The 25000-nt window shown below is 44.2% G+C and overlaps 1 protein-coding gene across 4 annotated transcripts in view; it reads left to right on the forward strand.

Annotated features, from left to right (window-relative positions):
• The window catches only part of mcc (MCC regulator of WNT signaling pathway), a 107724-nt gene that overhangs the window by 76268 nt on the left and 6456 nt on the right, over positions 1–25000 (forward strand). For all 4 annotated transcript variants that reach the window (XM_079606939.1, XM_079606938.1, XM_079606941.1 and 1 more), the window contains 7 exons: positions 5229–5375; positions 5835–5924; positions 13588–13736; positions 15429–15569; positions 18822–18922; positions 19328–19502; positions 24190–24421. In XM_079606939.1, coding sequence (XP_079463065.1) covers positions 5229–5375; positions 5835–5924; positions 13588–13736; positions 15429–15569; positions 18822–18922; positions 19328–19502; positions 24190–24421 — 1035 coding nt within the window. The remainder of the gene's footprint in view (positions 1–5228; positions 5376–5834; positions 5925–13587; positions 13737–15428; positions 15570–18821; positions 18923–19327; positions 19503–24189; positions 24422–25000) is intronic.

A 25000-nucleotide genomic window follows, 5' to 3' on the forward strand; every position in this document is an offset into this window, starting at 1 on the left:
TTATGGTACTAAAGGATAACAAAGATGAATTGGATGTGACGTTTAATTTCAATCACGATGACTTCAACTATGTGGTTTATGCCACAACCAATAGCATGAAATGCCTTGGTTGTGGTGAAATAGGACATCTCGTGAGGGTTTGTCCGAAAAAGGATGAGCAATCTAAGGAAAAAGTTTCATCAGCACCGGTTGAAAAAGTTGGTGAGGTGGAGGTAGCAACAGTTGTTAGGAGTGACGTGCCTTCAGCAGTGGATGTAGTTGAAGTAAACGGTGTACAAGAACCGGTAATTTTAACCGATTCATCAGGTGAAGCTGCCGTTTTGAAGCATACAGGCAAAGAGAAAATAGCAGTAGTAGGTGTAGAAAAAGCCTCTGTATCTAATGAAGGGCAGCAGCTAACTGATGTGCTGGATATGCCGAGCTCTGAAAAGGTTCAAAACATGGAGCTGGAAGGGGATCAGTGTTCTGGGGGGGGACAAGATGAAGGTGTTTTTAAAACACCACAAAAGAGGAGGATGAGGCAGAGCCACGGCAGCAAATCGAAAACAGTGGAAAATAGTCAAACTGATACTGACAGTGAAACTGACGTTTCAGAATGCAGTTTTACTTACGATCAAACAAATATTGAGTTGCCAGAACAATCCTACAGCGCAGACGATATCAAGCTCTTTTTAAGAACAACAAAGGGTGTAAGAAACGTGCGCATTACAGAGTATTTTCCTGATTTGGAGCAATTTGTAGAAAAAGCAAAGGTTTTTAAGAGTGAAGGTCTTTTTTCTGATCAAGAGGTTTACAGACTGAGGAAAATTCTCACTAAAGTAAACTCTCAAATAGGAATTAGTGTTGATGATGCCAAGCTTTAAGAATACACCTTTTTTGTGTGTCTTGATTATCCTTTTCTTCTCTTTAATGAGAGAATTAAATTTAGCCTCTCTCAATTTAAATGGGGCACGAGAAGAGAAGAAAAGGTTTGAATTATATGAGTTAATCAAGGTAAAGAAAATAGATATTCTGTTTGCACAAGAAACTCATAGTGATGTCTCTAATGAGGAAAATTGGGTAAGAGAATTTGATGGGTTAACCATTTTTAGTCATAACACATCTCTGAGTGGCGGTGTTGCCATCTTATTTTCTAAAAACTCCATTCCAATTTCTTATGAAGTGGAAGAAGTGGTGAAAGGCAGATTTTTAAAAGTAAGAGCTCAATTTGAGAATTCTTTTTATTGTTTTGGTTGTGTTTATGCTCCCACCAATACAGTTGAAAGATTGGGATTTCTAAATATATTATGTAAAGCAGTAAGTGATTGCAATACTGAAGATTTGCTCTTGATTGGAGGAGACTTTAATTGCACCGAACTTGCATCAGATAGAAATCATGTTGAGCCCCATATGGCTTCACGAAAAAGGCTAGTTCAATTTATAGAAACACATGAGCTTGTAGACATTTGGTGGAATTTTCATAAGACACAGAGACATTATACATGGAGTCACACTTATAATAATATGTTGTCCTTAGCAAGATTGGACAGATTTTATGGTTTTAGCCATCAACTTAATCTTTTTAGAGATTGTTCTATTGTTCCAGTTAGCTTTTCGGATCATAGTTTAGTTCAGTGCTTTTTAACTTTAGGATCCTTAAAACCAAAGAGCGCAATGTGGCATTTTAACAGTAGACTCTTAATTGATATGGAATTTAGAGATATCTTTAGGTTTTTTTGGAGTGAGTTTAGAACCACCAAATCTGATTTTCAATCTTTGCAGCAGTGGTGGGATTTCGGGAAAACCCAAATTAAACAATTGAGTCAACAGTATGCTTACAACATCACTAAAGAACTTACTCATTCAATGGTAAAGTTAGAAGATGATATAAAGAAACTTCAAGAATCTATTGGAACAGAGCAGAATCAAGAGCTTATTGAAATTTTAAACAGGAAGAAGAAAGAATTGGCTGGAATTTTAGACCTGAAAGCACAGGGGTCTCTGATCAGATCTCGCTTTAAGAATATAGAGTGGATGGATATATGCTCCACTTTTTTTTTCAATTTGGAAAGGAAAAATGGGCAAAAAAGGTGTATTCATGTTTTGCGCTCTAAAGAGGGTGTACTCTTGTCGGATCATGCAGAAATTCGGAAGAGAGCGGTAGAATTTTATAAGGAACTGTACAGCAGTGAACTTCTACACAGGCCAAACACTAATGTGTTTATTGAAGATCTTCCTCAGGTGACTGAAGAGGGAAATGCCGATCTCTGTAGAGAGATAACGCTAGAAGAGCTGGAGAAAGCTCTTCAGGGCATGGAATGCGGCAGAGCACCTGGAATAGATGGCCTATCTATAGACTTTTATAAGTCTTTTTGGCCTGAGATTGGTGCCGATCTGCTTGCAGTCATCAATGAAAGTACAAACAGTGGAAGGTTACCACTGAGCTGCCGTAGAGCAGTGCTGACTCTACTGCCAAAGAAGGGAGATTTGAGCGACATTAAAAATTGGAGGCCTGTGTCATTGTTGTGCAGTGATTATAAAATTCTATCTAAAGCACTAGCAAATAGATTGAGTAAGGTAATGGAGGAGGTCATCCACACTGATCAGACTTATTGTGTGCCAGGAAGGCAAATTTTTGATAATATCTCCTTTGTTAGAGATATGTTTGATGTCAGTAAGCTCTTTGGTTTTGATTTTGGTCTGATTTCATTAGATCAAGAGAAAGCGTTCGACAGAATCGAACATAGCTATTTATGGGAGGTTTTAGACGCTTTTGGGTTTAATAGAACTTTTATCGATAAGTTAAAAGTTTTATATTGTGATGTTGAAAGTTTGCTGAAGGTGAATGGTGACTTATGTGCCCCCTTTAGTGTTTATAGAGGTATTAGACAAGGTTGTGCTCTTTCAGGCATGTTGTACAGTTTGACAATTGAACCCCTGTTAAGGAAATTTAGAGCAGAGTTAAAGGGTGTAACTATTCCACACTGTGAAAAGCATTTTAAGTTATCAGCTTATGCTGATGATATTGTCATTTTTATCAAAGAACAAAGCGATGTGTCAAAACTAACAAAGATTCTAAGTGATTTTATGGTTGTTTCCTCTGCTAAGGTTAACTGGAATAAAAGTGAGGCTATCTTAATTGGAAAGTGGCTTTATGGGCAACCTAGTCTCCCCGCAGGGTTAAAATGGAGTAGAGACGGGTTTAAATACTTAGGTGTATATTTGGGGAATGACACAATGGTAAGAAAGAATTTTGAGGGGGTAGAAGAAAAAATAGTGGGGCGGTTGAGTAAATGGAAGTTTTTACTTTCTAATATGTCATATAGAGGACGGGTTTTAATTATTAACAATCTAGTAGCCTCCACTCTTTGGCATTGGTTAACATGTATTGATCCCCCAGCACTTCTTCTGAAAAAAATTCAAGCCATATTAGTTAACTTCTTTTGGGACAAATTACATTGGGTGCCTCAGGGTGTTTTATATCTGTCTAAGAATGAAGGGGGACAAGGTTTGATTCATCTGCAGAGTAGAGCGGCAGCTTTTCGGTTAAAATATGCACAAAGGTTTCTTGAAAGTCCTGTAAACCAGAATTGGAGCTTGGTTGCTTCCATTATTTTCAGAAACTTTGAAGGTCTGGGGCTGGATAAGTCTTTGTTTTGGATGAACCTCAAGAAGTTGTCGATATCTAAGCTACCAATCTTTTACTGTAATTTATTCAAAGTATGGTCATGTTTTAAAGTATTGAGAAGTGAAAAAACAGATTCCTTGTACTGGACATTGCAAGAACCGTTGATTTGTGGCTCACGTTTTGATGTTTCAAATGAAGGATGTTTTCCTGCTCTGATGGACTTACTTATGAAATCTCACATCATTACTCTTGGGACTCTAATTCGCATAACTGGACCTGTTTTATCTGACACCAAAACAATGGAAGGAATGATGAAGATGAGGTCAACACGGGTGTTAAATCAGCTGTTGTCTAAATGGAAAGAAGCGATTACTGATGAAGAGTTGAAAATGATCAAAGACTATGAGGAAGGGTGCATTCAACCAAAGGAGGACGATCCTTTTCCGAATCTGTCTTTAATGCCTGATTTAGAAATGTGTACAGGTTTTTTCTTGGAATGTAATGATTTAAGTTTATTAGGAGAAAGAAAAGCATCTAGCAAGGAAATGTATGAATGTTGTGTTAAAGCATTTAATAAGAAGACTCTTGATGGAAAGATAGACACACCGTGGCGTAATGTTTTACATCTAAGTGAAAATACAAGACCTAAATGGGGGGCACTTTATAAGTCACCATTGCTTAAAAAAACAGGGGATTTGCAATGGAGAGTTTTGCATGGGACTATAGCGGTTAATGCATTTGTTTCAGTGATAAACCGTGAAGTTAATCCTGAATGTCCATTTTGTTTACAAAGGGAAACTGTTTTTCACACTTTTATGCATTGCAGTAGATTAGGGCCTTTGTTTACTTTTTTACACGATATATTTAAGCAATTTGATGAAGTGTTCTCCATGGAGATTTTTATTTGTGGTTTTAAGTACTCAAGAAATCGATCTTGTGAATGTCAGTTGCTTAATTTCTTTTTGGGTCAAGCAAAAATGGCAATCTATGTAAGCAGAAAAAGCAAGATTGAAAAGGATTCTGATGTAGATGTAGTGCTGCTTTTCTCATTGTTGGTGAAATCTAGAGTAGTAGTTGATTTCCGGTATTATGATGACACAAACAATTTAATGATGTTTGAACAAAGGTGGTGTATAAAAGACGTTCTGTGTAACGTTGATAATAATATTCTGACTTTCAGCAGTATTTGGTGAGTTTTAGAAACTAAGCTGTATTCTCTTGTGTGACCTGAATTGTAATAAAAGGTATTTTAAAATTCAAATTCTCTCTCTCTCTCTCTCTCTCTCTCTCTCTCTCTCTCTCTCTCTCTCTCTCTCTCTCTCTCTCTCTCTCTCTCTCTCTCTCTCTCTCTCTCCCCCTCTCTCTCTCTCTCTCTCTCTCTCTCTCTCTCTCCCCCCCTCTCTCTCTCTCTCTCTCTCTCTCTCTCTCTCCCCCCCCTCTCTCTCTCTCTCTCTCTCTCTCTCTCTCTCTCTCTCTCTCTCTCTCTCTCTCTCTCTCTCTCTCTCTCTCTCTCCCTCTCCCTCTCGAGTCCAGTCAGCTTCATCTATACATCTATACTCTTATAGAGTTTCACAGCAGCTTTACAGTGATTCCCAACACAGATGTGTGTGTGTCCCTGTAGGTCCGCGAGCTGCAGACGCGTGTCCAGAGCGCTCAGCCCAGCGGTGTGTCCAGTCCCGGGCGCCTGACCCCAGCCGGACGGCCCATCAACCCCAGCACAGGAGAGCTCAGCACCAGCAGCAGCAGCAACGACTTCCCCGTCGCCAGAGTAAAGCTGCACTCTATTTACATCAACAGCAGAACTGCGATTGTAGATTTTATTTTAGTGTTTAATATATTTATTTAATTATTCATTTAATTCTTTTTTTTTTACGGTTAAGCGTTTTGATCAAGAGAAAAATAGTGGTAGTAGATTTTATTTAATTATTATTTATTGTTAAGTTTTTCATTTTATTTTATTTAGTTTAAGTGCTTTGATCAAGAGCATAGCAGTGATTGTAGATTTAATTTTATTATTTCATATATTTATTTAATATTATTTAAAAAAAAATGAAATGTTAACACACATTTTAGTTAAAAGAATAGTTTCTACACACCTAAATAGTTTGTGACACATACCTGTGAATATAGTCATACAGGTTTAGAATGACATGAAATGACAGGTAAATTATGGCAGAGCGTTGATTTTAATGCTTTAAGTGTGTTTGAATGTGTTTGTTTGTTGCAGGTGGCGGAGCGAGTGAAGCTTTCTAAGACTCGATCAGAATCACTACCAGCGGAGAGATCCATCCTGGGCTCTGAGATCAGCAGCATCGGGGTGAGAGAGAGAGAGATAGGTAGATAGATAGATAGATAGAGAGAGAGAGAGAGAGAGAGAGAGAGAGAGAGAGAGAGAGAGAGAGAGAGAGAGAACAAGAGAGAGAGAGAGAGAGAACAAGAGAGAGAGAGAGAGAGAGAGAGAGATGGATGGATAGAGTGGGTAGAACAAGTATTTGATACACTGCTGATTTTGCAGGTTTTCCTTCTTACAAAGCATGTAGAGGTCTGTCATTTTTATCATAGGTACTCTTCAACTGTACCTCTTCAAAACTCCAGAAAATCAAATTGTATGATTTTTTAAATAATTCATTAGCATTTTATTGACACCTGATCACACACTCAATCAAACAGACACCTGTCCACACACTCAATCAAACAGACACCTGTCCACACACTCAATCAAACAGACACCTGTCCACACACTCAATCAAACAGACACCTGTCCACACACTCGATCAAACAGACACCTGTCCACACACTCAATCAAACAGACACCTGTCCACACACTCGATCAAACAGACACCTGTCCACACACTCGATCAAACAGACTCCTGTCCACACACTCAATCAAACAGACACCTGTCCACACACTCAATCAAACAGACACCTGTCCACACACTCAATCAAACAGACACCTGTCCACACACTCAATCAAACAGACACCTGTCCACACACTCAATCAAACAGACACCTGTCCACACACTCGATCAAACAGACACCTGTCCACACACTCGATCAAACAGACACCTGTCCACACACTCAATCAAACAGACACCTGTCCACACACTCAATCAAACAGACACCTGTCCACACACTCAATCAAACAGACACCTGTCCACACACTCGATCAAACAGACACCTGTCCACACACTCGATCAAACAGACACCTGTCCACACACTCGATCAAACAGACACCTGTCCACACACTCGATCAAACAGACACCTGTCCACACACTCGATCAAACAGACACCTGTCCACACACTCGATCAAACAGACACCTGTCCACACACTCAATCAAACAGACACCTGTCCACACACTCAATCACACAGACACCTGTCCACACACTCAATCAAACAGACACCTGTCCACACACTCAATCAAACAGACACCTGTCCACACACTCAATCAAACAGACACCTGTCCACACACTCGATCAAACAGACACCTGTCCACACACTCGATCAAACAGACACCTGTCCACACACTCGATCAAACAGACACCTGTCCACACACTCAATCAAACAGACACCTGTCCACACACTCAATCAAACAGACACCTGTCCACACACTCGATCAAACAGACACCTGTCCACACACTCGATCAAACAGACACCTGTCCACACACTCGATCAAACAGACACCTGTCCACACACTCGATCAAACAGACACCTGTCCACACACTCGATCAAACAGACACCTGTCCACACACTCAATCAAACAGACACCTGTCCACACACTCAATCAAACAGACACCTGTAGGCCTGTCGCGATAGTCGATAAATCGATTAATCGCACGATAATAAAAATGACCTCGATAATTTTTCCGGCCGCGATAATTTCATTTGCATACTTGTTTGTTATCCGCGACTGAATGACAACTCTCGTTTCCTTAGCGTAGGAGAAGTGAACCCTCTTGTCAGTTGCATTGTCTTTTGTGTGGGGAGGCGGCGCTTGTCAGTCACATGGACTTTGTGTGGGAAGGCGGGAGTGCTTGAGGCGACTGCCGAGTAGAGCGAAAAGACGTCGCAAGTTGTGACATGGAATTGGTTTCAAAGCCAAACGCGACAGCTGCAGTGTGGTAGCACTTCGGATTCAAACCGAATGACCGTACTTTACTTCAAAAACATGATGCACGACCAGAATACGCTATAAAAGCAGACCTTTCAGCCTAATTCTATTCTTTCTGCATATTCCATCATCTAAAATTAAATCAAATGAAACATTCTCTTTTTTAAAACTTGTTTTATTAGTTTCAATATTTTAACTTTATGCACATTGCATCAACCAAAAATTTAATTAAATGCAACAGTCTCAGACTTGAAGAAAATTGTTGAACATTTAACCAATTTCTGCACATTCCACCATATTTTAACGAAATACACAAAGTCCTTCTTCTGTTAACTTATATTTCTGCATATTCCAGCATATAAAATGCAAATATTTTTTGTAAAATCCTCTTTTCGATTAGATGTAAATAAAATACAGCAATAAAATAATTAAAATGAAAGTCTCTCATGACTGTATTCCAAATTATTAACATTTACGTCTTTTAACATTAAAGTGCAGATTTGTTTTGTTTTTGTAAATCGACATGTTTTTACCATTTCATTAAGTTTTGCTTAGTAGATAGCCTTTCTTTAAAGTGAATTTCGTTTTGTATAAATTGTATCTTAATTTTAATAAATATTTCATCAACCAATTGCATGTATTTAATAAATAAAAAACAAATATAGCAGACAATATAATAACCGTGACATTGAGGCGCTAGCGCGCCGCGTTCACTTGCATTGCATTGTTAAAAGCCTTTCTTTAAAGTGAATTTCGTTTTGTATAAATTCAATTGTATCTTATTTTAATAAATGTTTCATTAACCATTTGCATGTATTTAACAATACAAGGCAAATATAGCAGACAATATAATAACCGTGACATGGAGGAGCCGGCGCGCCGCGTTCACTTTCACTTTCATTGTTAACTAGAGCGCGCACCTCATAAATGAATGAAACTCAGCGTAGGCCGATGTCTCATACATTAGCATTAAATATCTTTGCTGCATCCTTTCTAGAACAGACAAGGGCTTTCTCGCGGCTCACATCAGCATTTACGGATGATGAGTTTTGTGATGCGGTTGCGAATTAAATAATAGCCTACCCCATTCGCGCAGCTCTATCGATAACAACATTGAACACTAGGCTACACAAATAGTATTTCTTTATTATTTTTTTATTTAGGCGATTAATTTTCCATAGTGACATAGGAGGTGCCGGATCCAATAAAAAAAGGTTCCGTATCCAACGTCGGGCTTGTTCCGGCTCAAATTAAGCCACGACTCACGAGACAGTCTAACGAAACAAAATCACAGTGTTGCTTTTATTGTTTTTGGTTGTTTTGTTCATTGTTATTGTGAATATTTAAAATGTTTTCCATTTTCAGTGTTAAATAGCCTAGTCTTTGGAAATAAACGTTTATTGAATTTTGAAAGGTGTATGTGCATTATTATGCCATTATCATTATTCTATAGATGAAAATGGTCTCAGATCGACAATATTATCGTTTATCGCGATAATTTCTTGGACAATTTATCGTCCAGCAAAATTTGTTATCGTGACAGGCCTAGACACCTGTCCACACACTCAATCAAACAGACACCTGTCCACACACTCAATCAAACAGACACCTGTCCACACACTCGATCAAACAGACACCTGTCCACACACTCAATCAAACAGACACCTGTCCACACACTCGATCAAACAGACACCTGTCCACACACTCGATCAAACAGACACCTGTCCACACACTCAATCAAACAGACACCTGTCCACACACTCGATCCCACGGACACCTGTCCACACACTCAATCAAACAGACACCTGTCCACACACTCGATCAAACAGACACCTGTCCACACACTCGATCAAACAGACACCTGTCCACACACTCAATCAAACAGACACCTGTCCACACACTCGATCAAACAGACACCTGTCCACACACTCAATCAAACAGACACCTGTCCACACACTCAATCAAACAGACACCTGTCCACACGCTCAATCAAACAGACACCTGTCCACACACTCAATCAAACAGACACCTGTCCACACACTCGATCCCACGGACACCTGTCCACACACTCAATCAAACAGACACCTGTCCACACACTCAATCAAACAGACACCCGTCCACACACTCAATCAAACAGACACCCGTCCACACACTCAATCAAACAGACACCTGTCCACACACTCAATCAAACAGACACCTGTCCACACACTCGATCCCACGGACACCTGTCCACACACTCAATCAAACAGACACCTGTCCACACACTCAATCAAACAGACACCTGTCCACACACTCAATCAAACAGACACCTGTCCACACACTCAATCAAACAGACTCCCGTCCACACACTCAATCAAACAGACACCTGTCCACACACTCAATCAAACAGACACCTGTCCACACACTCAATCAAACAGACACCTGTCCACACACTCAATCAAACAGACACCCGTCCACACACTCAATCAAACAGACACCTGTCCACACACTCAATCAAACAGACACCTGTCCACACACTCAATCAAACAGACACCTGTCCACACACTCGATCCCACGGACACCTGTCCACACACTCAATCAAACAGACACCTGTCCACACACTCAATCAAACAGACACCTGTCCACACACTCGATCAAACAGACACCTGTCCACACACTCGATCAAACAGACACCTGTCCACACACTCGATCAAACAGACACCTGTCCACACACTCAATCAAACAGACACCTGTCCACACACTCGATCAAACAGACACCTGTCCACACACTCGATCAAACAGACACCTGTCCACACACTCGATCAAACAGACACCTGTCCACACACTCGATCAAACAGACACCTGTCCACACACTCGATCAAACAGACACCTGTCCACACACTCAATCAAACAGACACCTGTCCACACACTCAATCAAACAGACACCCGTCCACAAACTCAATCAAACAGACACCTGTCCACACACTCGATCAAACAGACACCTGTCCACACACTCAATCAAACAGACACCTGTCCACACACTCAATCAAACAGACACCTGTCCACACACTCAATCAAACAGACACCTGTCCAAACACTCAATCAAACAGACACCTGTTCACACACTCAATCAAACAGACACCTGTCCACACACTCGATCAAACAGACACCTGTCCACACACTCGATCAAACAGACACCTGTCCACACACTCGATCAAACCGACACCTGTCCACACACTCAATCAAACAGACACCTGTTCACACACTCAATCAAACAGACACCTGTCCACACACTCGATCAAACCGACTCCTGTCCACACACTCAATCAAACAGACACCTGTCCACACACTCAATCAAACAGACTCCTGTCCACACACTCACTCAAACAGACACCTGTCCACACACTCACTCAAACAGACACCTGTCCACACACTCAATCAAACAGACACCTGTCCACACACTCAATCAAACAGACACCTGTCCACACACTCGATCAAACAGACACCTGTCCACACACTCGATCAAACAGACACCTGTCCACACACTCGATCAAACAGACACCTGTCCACACACTCGATCAAACAGACACCTGTCCACACACTCGATCAAACAGACACCTGTCCACACACTCGATCAAACAGACACCTGTCCACACACTCGATCAAACAGACACCTGTCCACACACTCGATCAAACAGACACCTGTCCACACACTCGATCAAACAGACTCCTGTCCACACACTCGATCAAACAGACTCCTGTCCACACACTCGATCAAACAGACACCTGTCCACACACTCGATCAAACAGACACCTGTCCACACACTCGATCAAACAGACTCCTGTCCACACACTCAATCAAACAGACACCTGTCCACACACTCAATCAAACAGACCCCTGTCCACACACTCAATCAAACAGACACCTGTCCACACACTCAATCAAACAGACACCTGTCCACACACACAATCAAACAGACACCTGTCCACACACTCAATCAAACAGACACCTGTCCACACACTCAATCAAACAGACACCTGTCCACACACTCAATCAAACAGACACCTGTCCACACACTCAATCAAACAGACTCCTGTCCACACACTCAATCAAACAGACACCTGTCCACACACTCAATCAAACAGACTCCTGTCCACACACTCGATCAAACAGACTCCAGCCTCTCCACAGTGGCCAGAGAGCTGTGTCAGGACATCAGGGATAAACTGTAGACCTGCACAAGGCTGGGATGGCCTACAGGACAATAGGCATCAGCTTGGAGAGAAGGCAACAACGGTTGGCGCAATTATTACAAAATGGAAGAAGCTCAAGATGAGGTCAATCTCCCTCGGTCTGGGGCACCATGCAAGATCTCAGCTCGTGGGGCATCAGTGATCATGAGGAAGGTGAGGGGTCAGCCCAGAACTACACGGCAGGACCTGGTCAATGACCTGGAGAGAGCTGGGACCACAGTCTCAAAGAAAACCATTAGCAACACACTACGCCGTCATGGATTAAACTCCTGCAGCGCACGCAAGGTCCCCTTGCTCAAGCCATCGCATGTCCAGGCCCGTCTGAAGTCTGCCAATGACCATCTGGATGATCCAGAGGACGAATGGGAGAAGGTTATGTGGTCTGATGAGACACAAATAGAGCTTTTTGGTCTAAACTCCACTCGCCGTGTCTGGAGGAAGAAGAAGGATGAGTACAACCCCAAGAACACCATCCCAGCCGTGAAGCATGGAGTGGACACATCATTCTCTGGGGATGCTTCTCTGCACAGGGGACCGGACGACAGCACCGTACTGAGGGGAGGATGGATGGGGCCGTGTATCGGCAGATCTTGGCAAACAACCTCCTTTCCTCAGTAAGAGCACTGAAGACGGGTCATGGCTGGGTCTCCCAGCAGGACAATGACCCGAAACACACAGCCAGTGGCTCTGTAAGAAGCATCTCAAGGTCCTGGAGTGGCCTAGCCAGTCTCCAGACCTGAACCCAATAGAAGATCTTTGGAGGAGCTGAGAGTCTGTATTGCCCAGCAACAGCCCAGAAACCTGGAGGATCTGGAGAAGGTGTGTATGGAGGAGTGGGCAGAATCCCCAGTGTGTGCAAACCTGGTCCAGAACTACAGGAAACTATGATCTCTGTAACTGCAAACAAAGGTTTCTGTACCAAATATGAAGTTCTGCTTTTCTGATGTATCAAATACTTCTGTCATGCAATAAAATGCAAATTAATTACTTAAAAATCACACAATGTGATTGTCTGGATTTTTGTTTTAGATTCTGTCTCTCACAGTTGAAGAGAACCTATGATAAACATTACAGACTTCTACATGCTTTGTAAGTGGGAAAACCTGCAAAATCAGCAGTGTATCAAATACTTGTTCTCCCCACTATAGATAGATAGATAGATAGATAGATAGATAGATAGAAAATCTTCCATATCATTGTGAAAACCTTGATCTGTCACACACACACACACACACACACACACTCTCTCTCTCTCTCTCTCTCTCTCTCTCTCTCTCTCTCTCTCTCTCACACACACACTCTCTCTCTCTCTATCTCTCTCTCTCTTTCACGCACATGCTCGCAATTTTATTTTATTTAGCTTTAGTGTCTACTGATGATAGTAGACTTTATTGTATTTTTTAATTTATTTAAATGAAAATCAACACATAATGCGACACCATCTTCATACTTCACATGCAGCAATGATGATGTCATCACCGTTGTTTACATTTTGAATGTTACAATGTATCTCTCATCTATTGCCAGCCTGACGAGGGAAGACGAATGAAATGTGCGGTGCTGTAGAGTTTGATGGAGTGTAACACCCGTGTTGATCGGTGAGGGTTGAGTGTGTTGTTCCTCTCTCTCTCTCTGCAGGTCTCCAGTAATGTGGCAGAACACTTGGCTCATTCCCTTCAGGATTGCTCCAACATCCAGGAGATCTTCCAGACGCTGTACTCGCATGGATCCGCCATCTCCGAGAGCAAGATCCGAGAGTTCGAAGTGGAGACGGAGAGACTCAACAGGTCAGAGAAAAAGCTCAAACAAGAGCTGCGGTTAGATGAGATCTGTGTCAGTCACTCGAAGTCCATCTTTAGTGTGATTCCACATCCTGGTAGATATAGCATTAGGGTTTGGGTATCGATTCCTAATTTCGATTCCAATAGGGTAAAAAAAAACGTAGATATCATTCACATTTATTCTTATTTCAAAACATTTAATTGTTGCTGAATATCATAAACACAAATCAACAGGCTAAAGAACACGCTTGCCTGCGGTTTAAAAACACCACTGAAAAACAACTAGCCGCGGCAACATTCACCCTGCTAACGTCGCCGTGGAAAGATTCGTGGACGCTCTGATGCTCTGACGTAGATCGAATGCTTGGTCTTTTTTTAAACTTTATTTAAAGGGGCCGCAAAGCTAACAAGCATGTCAATCGTTATTTTCGCAGAAAATTGATCGATTTGAAAGAACTTAACAATTATAGTGACATGTTTGCTAATGAAATAAACCAATTAAAAGCCGTTTGTGTGGTGTGGCTTTGCAGTGACGGAGTGATTGACAGCTGCTGTCAGACTCACTAAGATGGAGTGACTGGAGTGACGCAAGTAGCTTTGCAACAGAGCGGTCATTTGAAGCCGAGGACTTTTCTCCCCCACCTTCACCTGGAGTGGAGTTGTCTGTGGACACAGAGCCATATCGCCGCTGGCTCAAACTGCGGTGTCGCATCGCATTAACTCCCGCATCGCGATCGGCATCCGACGATGCTAACAAAGCAGCAAGAGAGAATGGGGCCAGTATCTGAGTGGATTATTATTACTATTAACCTACGTTAAGTATATTTTTCCGCTATGTGAAAAAAATATCCAGCAAAACGCGCCGGTGGTGGTGGCATGTACAGAGTGAACAGCAGCGGTCCTAGTACTGAGCCTTGTGGTACGCCATACTGAACTTGTGATCGATAAGAGGGCAGCACTCCGACGTTTTTGCACCATATATTGTAGAATTAAAACACTTTATACCCAAATGTCAAAAAAGTTACTCAAATCAATGAACAGCACTAATAAAGCCCCATTCTTACAGATCATTAACTAAAAAAAGTTGGTTTAGGGTTTAGTTACCCTTTAATCAGAATCAATTGAGAATTGACACGATGGTAAAAGGTCGGAAGACCGAAGTTTCACGTGAAGCATTGGGAGATTTTCCTGAATTACCGCTGGGTGTGAATTGTGCTAAAAATTGCCGGGATAATCACACAAACGCGTCCACGTCCGCTAATGACACCTCTGATTCGCGCACTAATGACTCCTTTGAACCGATTAATTTAATGAATGGTTAAAACAACTGATCTATCCAACACTGAACTCACCAGATGTCTGAATCACTGTATAACAAATCGATAACACTTTACAATAAAGTTCAATTTATTAAACTCTAGTTAACTGCATTAGTTAACATTAACTATGAATAAACTGCACTTCTACATCATTTATTAATCTTTGTTAATGTTCATTTCATCATTTACTAGTAGCCTTATTGAAATCAAAAGTTGTTAACATTAGTTAGACTAATGCAATGTAACATGAACAAACAATGAATAAACAGCTGTATTTTTATTAGCTAAGATTAATAAATAATACAGTAAAAAGATAGTTAATTCCAGAATTTGAATCGATTTTCACATTGGAATGTGTTTCTCAATGTTTGTGTCTCAGTCGCATCGAGCACCTGAAGTCTCAGAATGACCTGTTGACCATCACACTGGAGGAGTGTAAGAGTAACGCGGAGCGCATGAGTATGCTGGTGGGCAAATATGAGTCCAACGCCACTGCGCTCAGACTGGCCCTGCAGTACAGGTATACACACACACACACACACACACACACACACATACATACACTCACTCACTCACACTCTCACACGCACTCACGCTACTGTAAATATAGTTTACATACAGAGTATTGTATAATAAAGTTTTCTTAAAACATTATTAGGGTATTTGCAGTAGTGATTTATGCAGAGGCTCTAGTATTGAGTGTGTTGGAACAGAAGCTCTAGAATTGGGTGTGTTGGATCAGAAGCTCTAGAATTGGGTGTGTTGGAACAGAAGCTCTAGAATTGAGTGTGTTGGATCAGAAGCTCTAGAATTGGGTGTGTTGGATCAGAAGCTCTAGAATTGGGTGTGTTGGATCAGAAGCTCTAGTATTGAGTGTGTTGGATCAGAAGCTCTAGTATTGGGTGTGTTGGATCAGAAGCTCTAGAATTGGGTATGTTGGAACAGAAGCTCTAGTATTGGGTGTGTTGGAACAGAAGCTCTAGTATTGGGTGTGTTGGAACAGAAGCTCTAGTATTGGGTGTGTTGGATCAGAAGCTCTAGTATTGGGTGTGTTGGAACAGAAGCTCTAGTATTGGGTGTGTTGGAACAGAAGCTCTAGTATTGGGTGTGTTGGAACAGAAGCTCTAGTATTGGGTGTGTTGGAATCAGAATCAATTCATCAATTCATCATTTCATTTCATTTCAATTCATTTCATCACACCCAACATATTGGGTGTGTTGGAACAGAAGCTCTAGTATTGGGTGTGTTGGAACAGAAGCTCTAGTATTGGGTGTGTTGGAACAGAAGCTCTTGTATTGGGTGTGTTTGAACAGAAGCTCTAGTATTGGGTGTGTTGGAACAGAAGCTCTAGTATTGGGTGTGTTGGAACAGAAGCTCTTGTATTGGGTGTGTTGGATCAGAAGCTCTAGTATTGGGTGTGTTGGAACAGAAGCTCTAGTATTGGGTGTGTTGGAACAGAAGCTCTAGTATTGGGTGTGTTGGAACAGAAGCTCTAGTATTGGGTGTGTTGGAACAGAAGCTCTAGTATTGGGTGTGTGTTGGATCAGAAGCTCTAGTATTGGGTGTGTTGGATCAGAAGCTCTAGTATTGGGTGTGTGTTGGATCAGAAGCTCTAGTTTTGAGTGTGTTGGAACAGAAGCTCTAGTATTGGGTGTGTGTTGGATCAGAAGCTCTAGTATTGGGTGTGTTGGATCAGAAGCTCTAGTATTGAGTGTGTTGGAACAGAAGCTCTAGTATTGGGTGTGTGTTGGAACAGAAGCTCTAGTATTGAGTGTGTTTGAACAGAAGCTCTAGTATTGGGTGTGTTGGAACAGAAGCTCTAGTATTGGGTGTGTGTTGGAACAGAAGCTCTAGTATTGAGTGTGTTGGAACAGAAGCTCTAGTATTGGGTGTGTGTTGGATCAGAAGCTCTAGTATTGGGTGTGTTGGATCAGAAGCTCTAGTATTGGGTGTGTGTTGGATCAGAAGCTCTAGTTTTGAGTGTGTTGGAACAGAAGCTCTAGTATTGGGTGTGTGTTGGATCAGAAGCTCTAGTATTGGGTGTGTTGGATCAGAAGCTCTAGTATTGAGTGTGTTGGAACAGAAGCTCTAGTATTGGGTGTGTGTTGGAACAGAAGCTCTAGTTTTGAGTGTGTTGGAACAGAAGCTCTAGTATTGAGTGTGTTTGAACAGAAGCTCTAGTATTGGGTGTGTTGGAACAGAAGCTCTAGTATTGGGTGTGTGTTGGAACAGAAGCTCTAGTATTGAGTGTGTTGGAACAGAAGCTCTAGTATTGGGTGTGTTGGAACAGAAGCTCTAATATTGGGTGTGTGTTGGAACAGAAGCTCTAGTATTGAGTGTGTTGGAACAGAAGCTCTAGTATTGGGTGTGTTGGAACAGAAGCTCTAGTATTGGGTGTGTTGGAACAGAAGCTCTAGTATTGGGTGTGTTAGAACAGAAGCTCTAGTATTGGGTGTGTTGGAACAGAAGCTCTAGTATTGGGTGTGTTGGAACAGAAGCTCTAGTATTGGGTGTGTTGGATCAGAAGCTGTAGTATTGGGTGTGTTGGATCAGAAGCTCTAGTATTGGGTGTGTTGGAACAGAAGCTCTAGTATTGGGTGTGTTGGAACAGAAGCTCTAGTATTGGGTGTGTTGGATCAGAAGCTCTAGTTTTGAGTGTGTTGGAACAGAAGCTCTAGTATTGGGTGTGTGTTGGATCAGAAGCTCTAGTATTGGGTGTGTTGGATCAGAAGCTCTAGTTTTGAGTGTGTTGGATCAGAAGCTCTAGTATTGGGTGTGTTGGAACAGAAGCTCTAGTATTGAGTGTGTTGGATCAGAAGCTCTAGTTTTGGGTGTGTTGGATCAGCAGCTCTAATATTGGGTGTGTGTTGGAACAGAAGCTCTAGTATTGGGTGTGTTGGATCAGCAGCTCTAGTATTGGGTGTGTTGGATCAGAAGCTCTAGTATTGGGTGTGTTGGATCAGAAGCTCTAGTTTTGAGTGTGTTGGATCAGAAGCTCTAGTATTGAGTGTGTTGGAACAGAAGCTCTAGTATTGGGTGTGTTGGATCAGCAGCTCTAATATTGGGTGTGTGTTGGATCAGAAGCTCTAGTATTGGGTGTATTGGATCAGACGTGTGTGTCTGGGTTTTGCAGCAGGGGGTCGAGGGTTTGATTGAGTTTCGTCCCCAGTGACGGTGATGTCATCTGAGCACTGAGACTGGCTATCATTACATTCAAACCCTCATAAAGACGGAGACGGCGCAGAGAGCATTAAACCCCACGATTAATCACGCTGATGGCTCTCAGAACACACACACACACACACACTTGAGCAGACCAACGCCATAAACACGGTCATGTGATCATGGATGCATTTCACTGCTTCTCTTACGACAGTATTTACAAAAGCAGACAAATAACTGCAGGGAAAGTCAGCGTGAAACCGCTCAATCTCTATATAGCGGTGACTGGAAAACAGTTATTTGTCTTCTTTAGTAAATACCTTAATATAATTTAAAACTCAGTAACTTCACACACTCAAACTCACGTGAACTGTTTAACCCAGGTGTGTGGCTTGATTCTGGTTTATTTGGTTGGTTTATAATCTGAGGCCGAGGAAACAAACGCATTCCAGCGGAGCTTCACGTCTGGGCCTGTTTGTTGCTTTTGTCTCCCGTTAAATGTTTTCCACAGCATTTCAGGACCTGATGAAGGATCTGCGGTGGCCTCCACATTCCTGCAGGTGTGTGTTTTCATGACCGTGTGTGTGTGTTTGTGTGTGTGTGTTACAGCGAGCAGTGTATCGAGGCGTATGAGCTCCTGCTGGCGCTGGCTGAGAGTGAACAGGGTCTGGTTTTGGGTCAGTTCAGAGCCGCTGGAGTCAGTGCTGTGGGTAAGAGAACACACACACACACTCACACACACTTACTAATCAAAGGAAGACAAGAGCAAATAGTGGAAATTTCCATAGAAATAACAAAATTATGGAAGAATAAATTGAACTGGAAAATTGTATTTATTCTTCCATAATTTTGTGACTTCTGTAAGTTTTCGCTGAGCTTTGTTTCATTTTTGTGACGCGCTCCAGAAAACAGTTCACAGAGACCGAGACAGCAGAAAGCAAATAAAATAATTTTCACAAGTTTTGTTTTGATTGTAAGTGGACACATAAAAATAGACCCTTTACACACACACACACACACACACACACACACACACAAAATTCATTAACAAAGTCCATGAACTGAATATGAGTTACTAGTACATGATTGTGTTTTCGTGTGTGTGTGTGGCGCAGGAGAGCTGGCGGGTGAAGAGAGCATTACTCAGATCCTGAAGAAAACTCACGACTGCAGAAAGACGGCGGAGAACGCGGCGAAAGACCTGCTGACGCGCCTGGACGGGTGTGTGTTCGCGGTGAGCGGATCATGTGTTCAACCCTGGGAGAGTCTCTCGTCCAACAGCCACACCAGGTGTGTGTGTGTGTGTGTGTGTGTGTGTGTGTGTGTGTGTGTGTGAGCGGATCATGTGTTCAACTCTTGGAGAGTTTCGTCCAACAGCCACACACCGGATCCGGCTGACTACATCATGTGTTGTGGTTGTGTCTAGGTGCAGGTCCTCCATCTGATCTGGATACGGCCGGATCCGGCTGACTACATCATGTGTTGTGGTCGTGTCTAGGCGCAGGTCCTCCATCTGATCTGGATACGGCCGGATCCGGCTGACTACATCATGTGTTGTGGTCGTGTCTAGGCGCAGGTCCTCCATCTGATCTGGATACGGCCGGATCCGGCTGACTACATCATGTGTTGTGGTCGTGTCTAGGCGCAGGTCCTCCATCTGATCTGGATACGGCCCGGATCCGGCTGACTACATCATGTGTTGTGGTCGTGTCTAGGCGCAGGTCCTCCATCTGATCTGGATACGGCCCGGATCCGGCTGACTGCATCATGTGTTGTGGTCGTGTCTAGGCGCAGGTCCTCCATCTGATCTGGATACGGCCGGATCCGGCTGACTACATCATGTGTTGTGGTCGTGTCTAGGCGCAGGTCCTCCATCTGATCTGGATACGGCCCGGATCCGGCTGACTACATCATGAGTTGTGGTCGTGTCTAGGTGCAGGTCCTCCATCTGATCTGGATACGGCCCGGATCCGGCTGACTACATCATGTGTTGTGGTCGTGTCTAGGCGCAGGTCCTCCATCTGATCTGGATACGGCCGGATCCGGCTGACTACATCATGTGTTGTGGTCGTGTCTAGGCGCAGGTCCTCCATCTGATCTGGATACGGCCCGGATCCGGCTGATTACATCATGTGTTGTGGTCGTGTCTAGGTGCAGGTCCTCCATCTGATCTGGATACGGCCGGATCCGGCTGACTACATCATGTGTTGTGGTCGTGTCTAGGTGCAGGTCCTCCATCTGATCTGGATACGGCCGGATCCGGCTGACTACATCATGAGTTGTGGTCGTGTCTAGGCGCAGGTCCTCCATCTGATCTGGATACGGCCGGATCCGGCTGACTACATCATGTGTTGTGGTCGTGTCTAGGTGCAGGTCCTCCATCTGATCTGGATACGGCCGGATCCGGCTGACTACATCATGTGTTGTGGTCGTGTCTAGGCGCAGGTCCTCCATCTGATCTGGATACGGCCCGGATCCGGCTGACTACATCATGTGTTGTGGTCGTGTCTAGGCGCAGGTCCTCCATCTGATCTGGATACAGCCCCGGATCCGGCTGACTACATCATGTGTTGTGGTTGTGTCTAGGCGCAGGTCCTCCATCTGATCTGGATACGGCCGGATCCGGCTGACTACATCATGAGTTGTGGTCGTGTCTAGGTGCAGGTCCTCCATCTGATCTGGATACGGCCGGATCCGGATGACTACATCATGTGTTGTGGTCGTGTCTAGGCGCAGGTCCTCCATCTGATCTGGATACGGCCGGATCCGGCTGACTACATCATGTGTTGTGGTCGTGTCTAGGCGCAGGTCCTCCATCTGATCTGGATACGGCTGACTACATCATGTGTTGTGGTCGTGTCTAGGCGCAGGTCCTCCATCTGATCTGGATACGGCCGGATCCGGCTGACTACATCATGTGTTGTGGTCGTGTCTAGGCGCAGGTCCTCCATCTGATCTGGATACGGCCCGGATCCGGCTGACTACATCATGTGTTGTGGTCGTGTCTAGGCGCAGGTCCTCCATCTGATCTGGATACGGCCCGGATCCGGCTGACTACATCATGAGTTGTGGTCGTGTCTAGGCGCAGGTCCTCCATCTGATCTGGATACGGCCGGATCCGGCTGACTACATCATGTGTTGTGGTCATGTCTAGGCGCAGGTCCTCCATCTGATCTGGATATGGCCCGGATCCGGCTGACTACATCATGTGTTGTGGTCATGTCTAGGTGCAGGTCCTCCATCTGATCTGGATACGGCCCGGATCCGGCTGACTACATCATGTGTTGTGGTCGTGTCTAGGCGCAGGTCCTCCATCTGATCTGGATACGGCCGGATCCGGCTGACTACATCATGTGTTGTGGTCGTGTCTAGGTGCAGGTCCTCCATCTGATCTGGATACGGCCGGATCCGGCTGACTACATCATGTGTTGTGGTCGTGTCTAGGCGCAGGTCCTCCATCTGATCTGGATACGGCCCGGATCCGGCTGACTACATCATGTGTTGTGGTCGTGTCTAGGCGCAGGTCCTCCATCTGATCTGGATACGGCCCGGATCCGGCTGACTACATCATGTGTTGTGGTCGTGTCTAGGCGCAGGTCCTCCATCTGATCTGGATACGGCCGGATCCGGCTGACTACATCATGTGTTGTGGTCGTGTCTAGGCGCAGGTCCTCCATCTGATCTGGATACGGCCCGGATCCGGCTGACTACATCATGTGTTGTGGTCGTGTCTAGGCGCAGCTCCTCCATCTGATCTGGATACGGCCGGATCCGGCTGACTACATCATGTGTTGTGGTCGTGTCTAGGTGCAGGTCCTCCATCTGATCTGGATACGGCCGGATCCGGCTGACTACATCATGTGTTGTGGTCGTGTCTAGGCGCAGGTCCTCCATCTGATCTGGATACGGCCCGGATCCGGCTGACTACATCATGTGTTGTGGTCGTGTCTAGGCGCAGGTCCTCCATCTGATCTGGATACGGCCGGATCCGGCTGACTACATCATGTGTTGTGGTCGTGTCTAGGTGCAGGTCCTCCATCTGATCTGGATACGGCCGGATCCGGCTGACTACATCATGTGTTGTGGTCGTGTCTAGGCGCAGGTCCTCCATCTGATCTGGATACGGCCGGATCCGGCTGACTACATCATGTGTTGTGGTCGTGTCTAGGCGCAGGTCCTCCATCTGATCTGGATACGGCCGGATCCGGCTGACTACATCATGTGTTGTGGTCGTGTCTAGGCGCAGGTCCTCCATCTGATCTGGATACGGCCGGATCCGGCTGACTACATCATGAGTTGTGGTCGTGTCTAGGCGCAGGTCCTCCATCTGATCTGGATACGGCCCGGATCCGGCTGACTACATCATGTGTTGTGGTCGTGTCTAGGCGCAGGTCCTCCATCTGATCTGGAAACGGCCCGGATCCGGCTGACTACATCATGTGTTGTGGTCGTGTCTAGGCACAGGTCCTCCATCTGATCTGGATACGGCCGGATCCGGCTGACTACATCATGTGTTGTGGTCGTGTCTAGGCGCAGGTCCTCCATCTGATCTGGATACGGCCGGATCCGGCTGACTACATCATGTGTTGTGGTCGTGTCTAGACGCAGGTCCTCCATCTGATCTGGATACGGCCCGGATCCGGCTGACTACATCATGTGTTGTGGTCGTGTCTAGACGCAGGTCCTCCATCTGATCTGGATACGGCCCGGATCCGGCTGACTACATCATGTGTTGTGGTCGTGTCTAGGCGCAGGTCCTCCATCTGATCTGGATACGGCCGGATCCGGCTAACTACATCATGTGTTGTGGCCGTGTCTAGGCGCAGGTCCTCCATCTGATCTGGATACGGCCCGGATCCGGCTGACTACATCATGTGTTGTGGTCGTGTCTAGGCGCAGGTCCTCCATCTGATCTGGATACGGCCGGATCCGGCTGACTACATCATGTGTTGTGGTCGTGTCTAGGCGCAGGTCCTCCATCTGATCTGGATACGGCCGGATCCGGCTGACTACATCATGTGTTGTGGTCATGTCTAGGCGCAGGTCCTCCATCTGATCTGGATACGGCCCGGATCCGGCTGACTACATCATGTGTTGTGGTCGTGTCTAGGCGCAGGTCCTCCATCTGATCTGGATACGGCCGGATCCGGCTGACTACATCATGTGTTGTGGTCGTGTCCAGGCGCAGGTCCTCCATCTGATCTGGATACGGCCCGGATCCGGCTGACTACATCATGTGCTGTGGTCGTGTCCAGGCGCAGGTCCTCCATCTGATCTGGATACGGCCGGATCCGGCTGACTACATCATGTGCTGTGGTCGTGTCTAGGTGCAGGTCCTCCGTCTGATAACACACACACACTCACACACACTTCAGGTCTGTCTGTCATTATATAAACTCTGACCTGCATGTCTCATTTTCTCCTCATGGATCTCAACCAGATCTCAACAGATATTCATTATCAACGAAACAAGACAATATTACTGCGATAAAACAATGAAACCTGAAAACAGTGTTATCATAAACCTCAACACTGGTTTAACTGGACTGGCAGAACTAGCAGAAAACATAGCAGATCCAGATCAGAGACGCTCTGGATGATGAACTGAATGAGGATAAAGGGGTAAAATCAATGTGTGGTTATTATTGGAGAAGCTGCAGTGAGTCTGAAATCCCATCCGTTCCCTGCAGGACAACAGAAGAAGAAGATGATGATGGAAAAACATCAGATCAGAAACACACTCATTGTGTGTGTGTGTGTGTGTGTGTGTGTGTGTGTGTGTGTGTGTGTGTGTGTGTGTGTGTGTGTGTGAGTGTGTGTGTGCGTGTGCGTGTGTGTGTGTGACAAAATGTCCCACAAAGTAGGCAATATCTGAAAACCTTGTCCTTGTAGGGACATTTTTTGTCCCCATGAGGAAAACAGCTTATAAATCAAATGTGATGTTTTTTTGAACATGTAAAATTGTGTGTGTGTGCAGCACCACCAGCTCGACGGCCAGCAGCTGTGACACTGACTTCTCTAAGGAAGACGAGCAGCGTCTGAAGGATTACGTGCAGCATCTGAAGAACGATCGAGCCGCTGTGAAGCTCACCATGCTGGATCTGGAGAGTGTGTACATCGACCCGCTCGTCGAGCTCAAGCCCAGAGGAGACTCACACAGACTCGACCTGGAGAACGCCGTGCTCATGCAGGAGCTCATGGCCATGAAGGTGACACACACTCACACACACACACACACACATTCATTCTCACACACACACACACCACTCACAAAGGCTCGACCTGGAGAACGCTGTGCTCATGCAGGAGCTCATGGCCATGAAGGTGACACACACTCACACACACACACACACTCACACACACACACACACACACACACACACACACACACACACACACACACCACTCACACAGACTCGACCTGGAGAACGCCGTGCTCATGCAGGAGCTCATGGCCATGGTGGTGACACACACACACACACACACAGCATTCTTTAAAATAATTTTAATAATACATGCAAAATGTTTTATTTGTATTATTTTAAAATAATTTAATTTACTTTTGTTATACAAAATATATAATTTTCTAATTTCTTTGCTAAGTTTTTTATTTTTTATATATATTTTGTATTTGTTCTTAAAATCGTTTATTTACATTTTAATTGATTTATGTTTAATTTTTAGAAAGCATATTATTTTTGTGCTATTAAAATATAATTCATATTTGTCATATTTTCATAACTTATATTCATTCTTATATTGAATTGTTTTTTCATTTAAATTACTTT

The sequence above is a fragment of the Phoxinus phoxinus genome (assembly GCF_949152265.1).
Source record: "Phoxinus phoxinus genome assembly, chromosome: 3".
NCBI classification, from domain to species: Eukaryota; Metazoa; Chordata; class Actinopteri; order Cypriniformes; family Leuciscidae; genus Phoxinus; species Phoxinus phoxinus.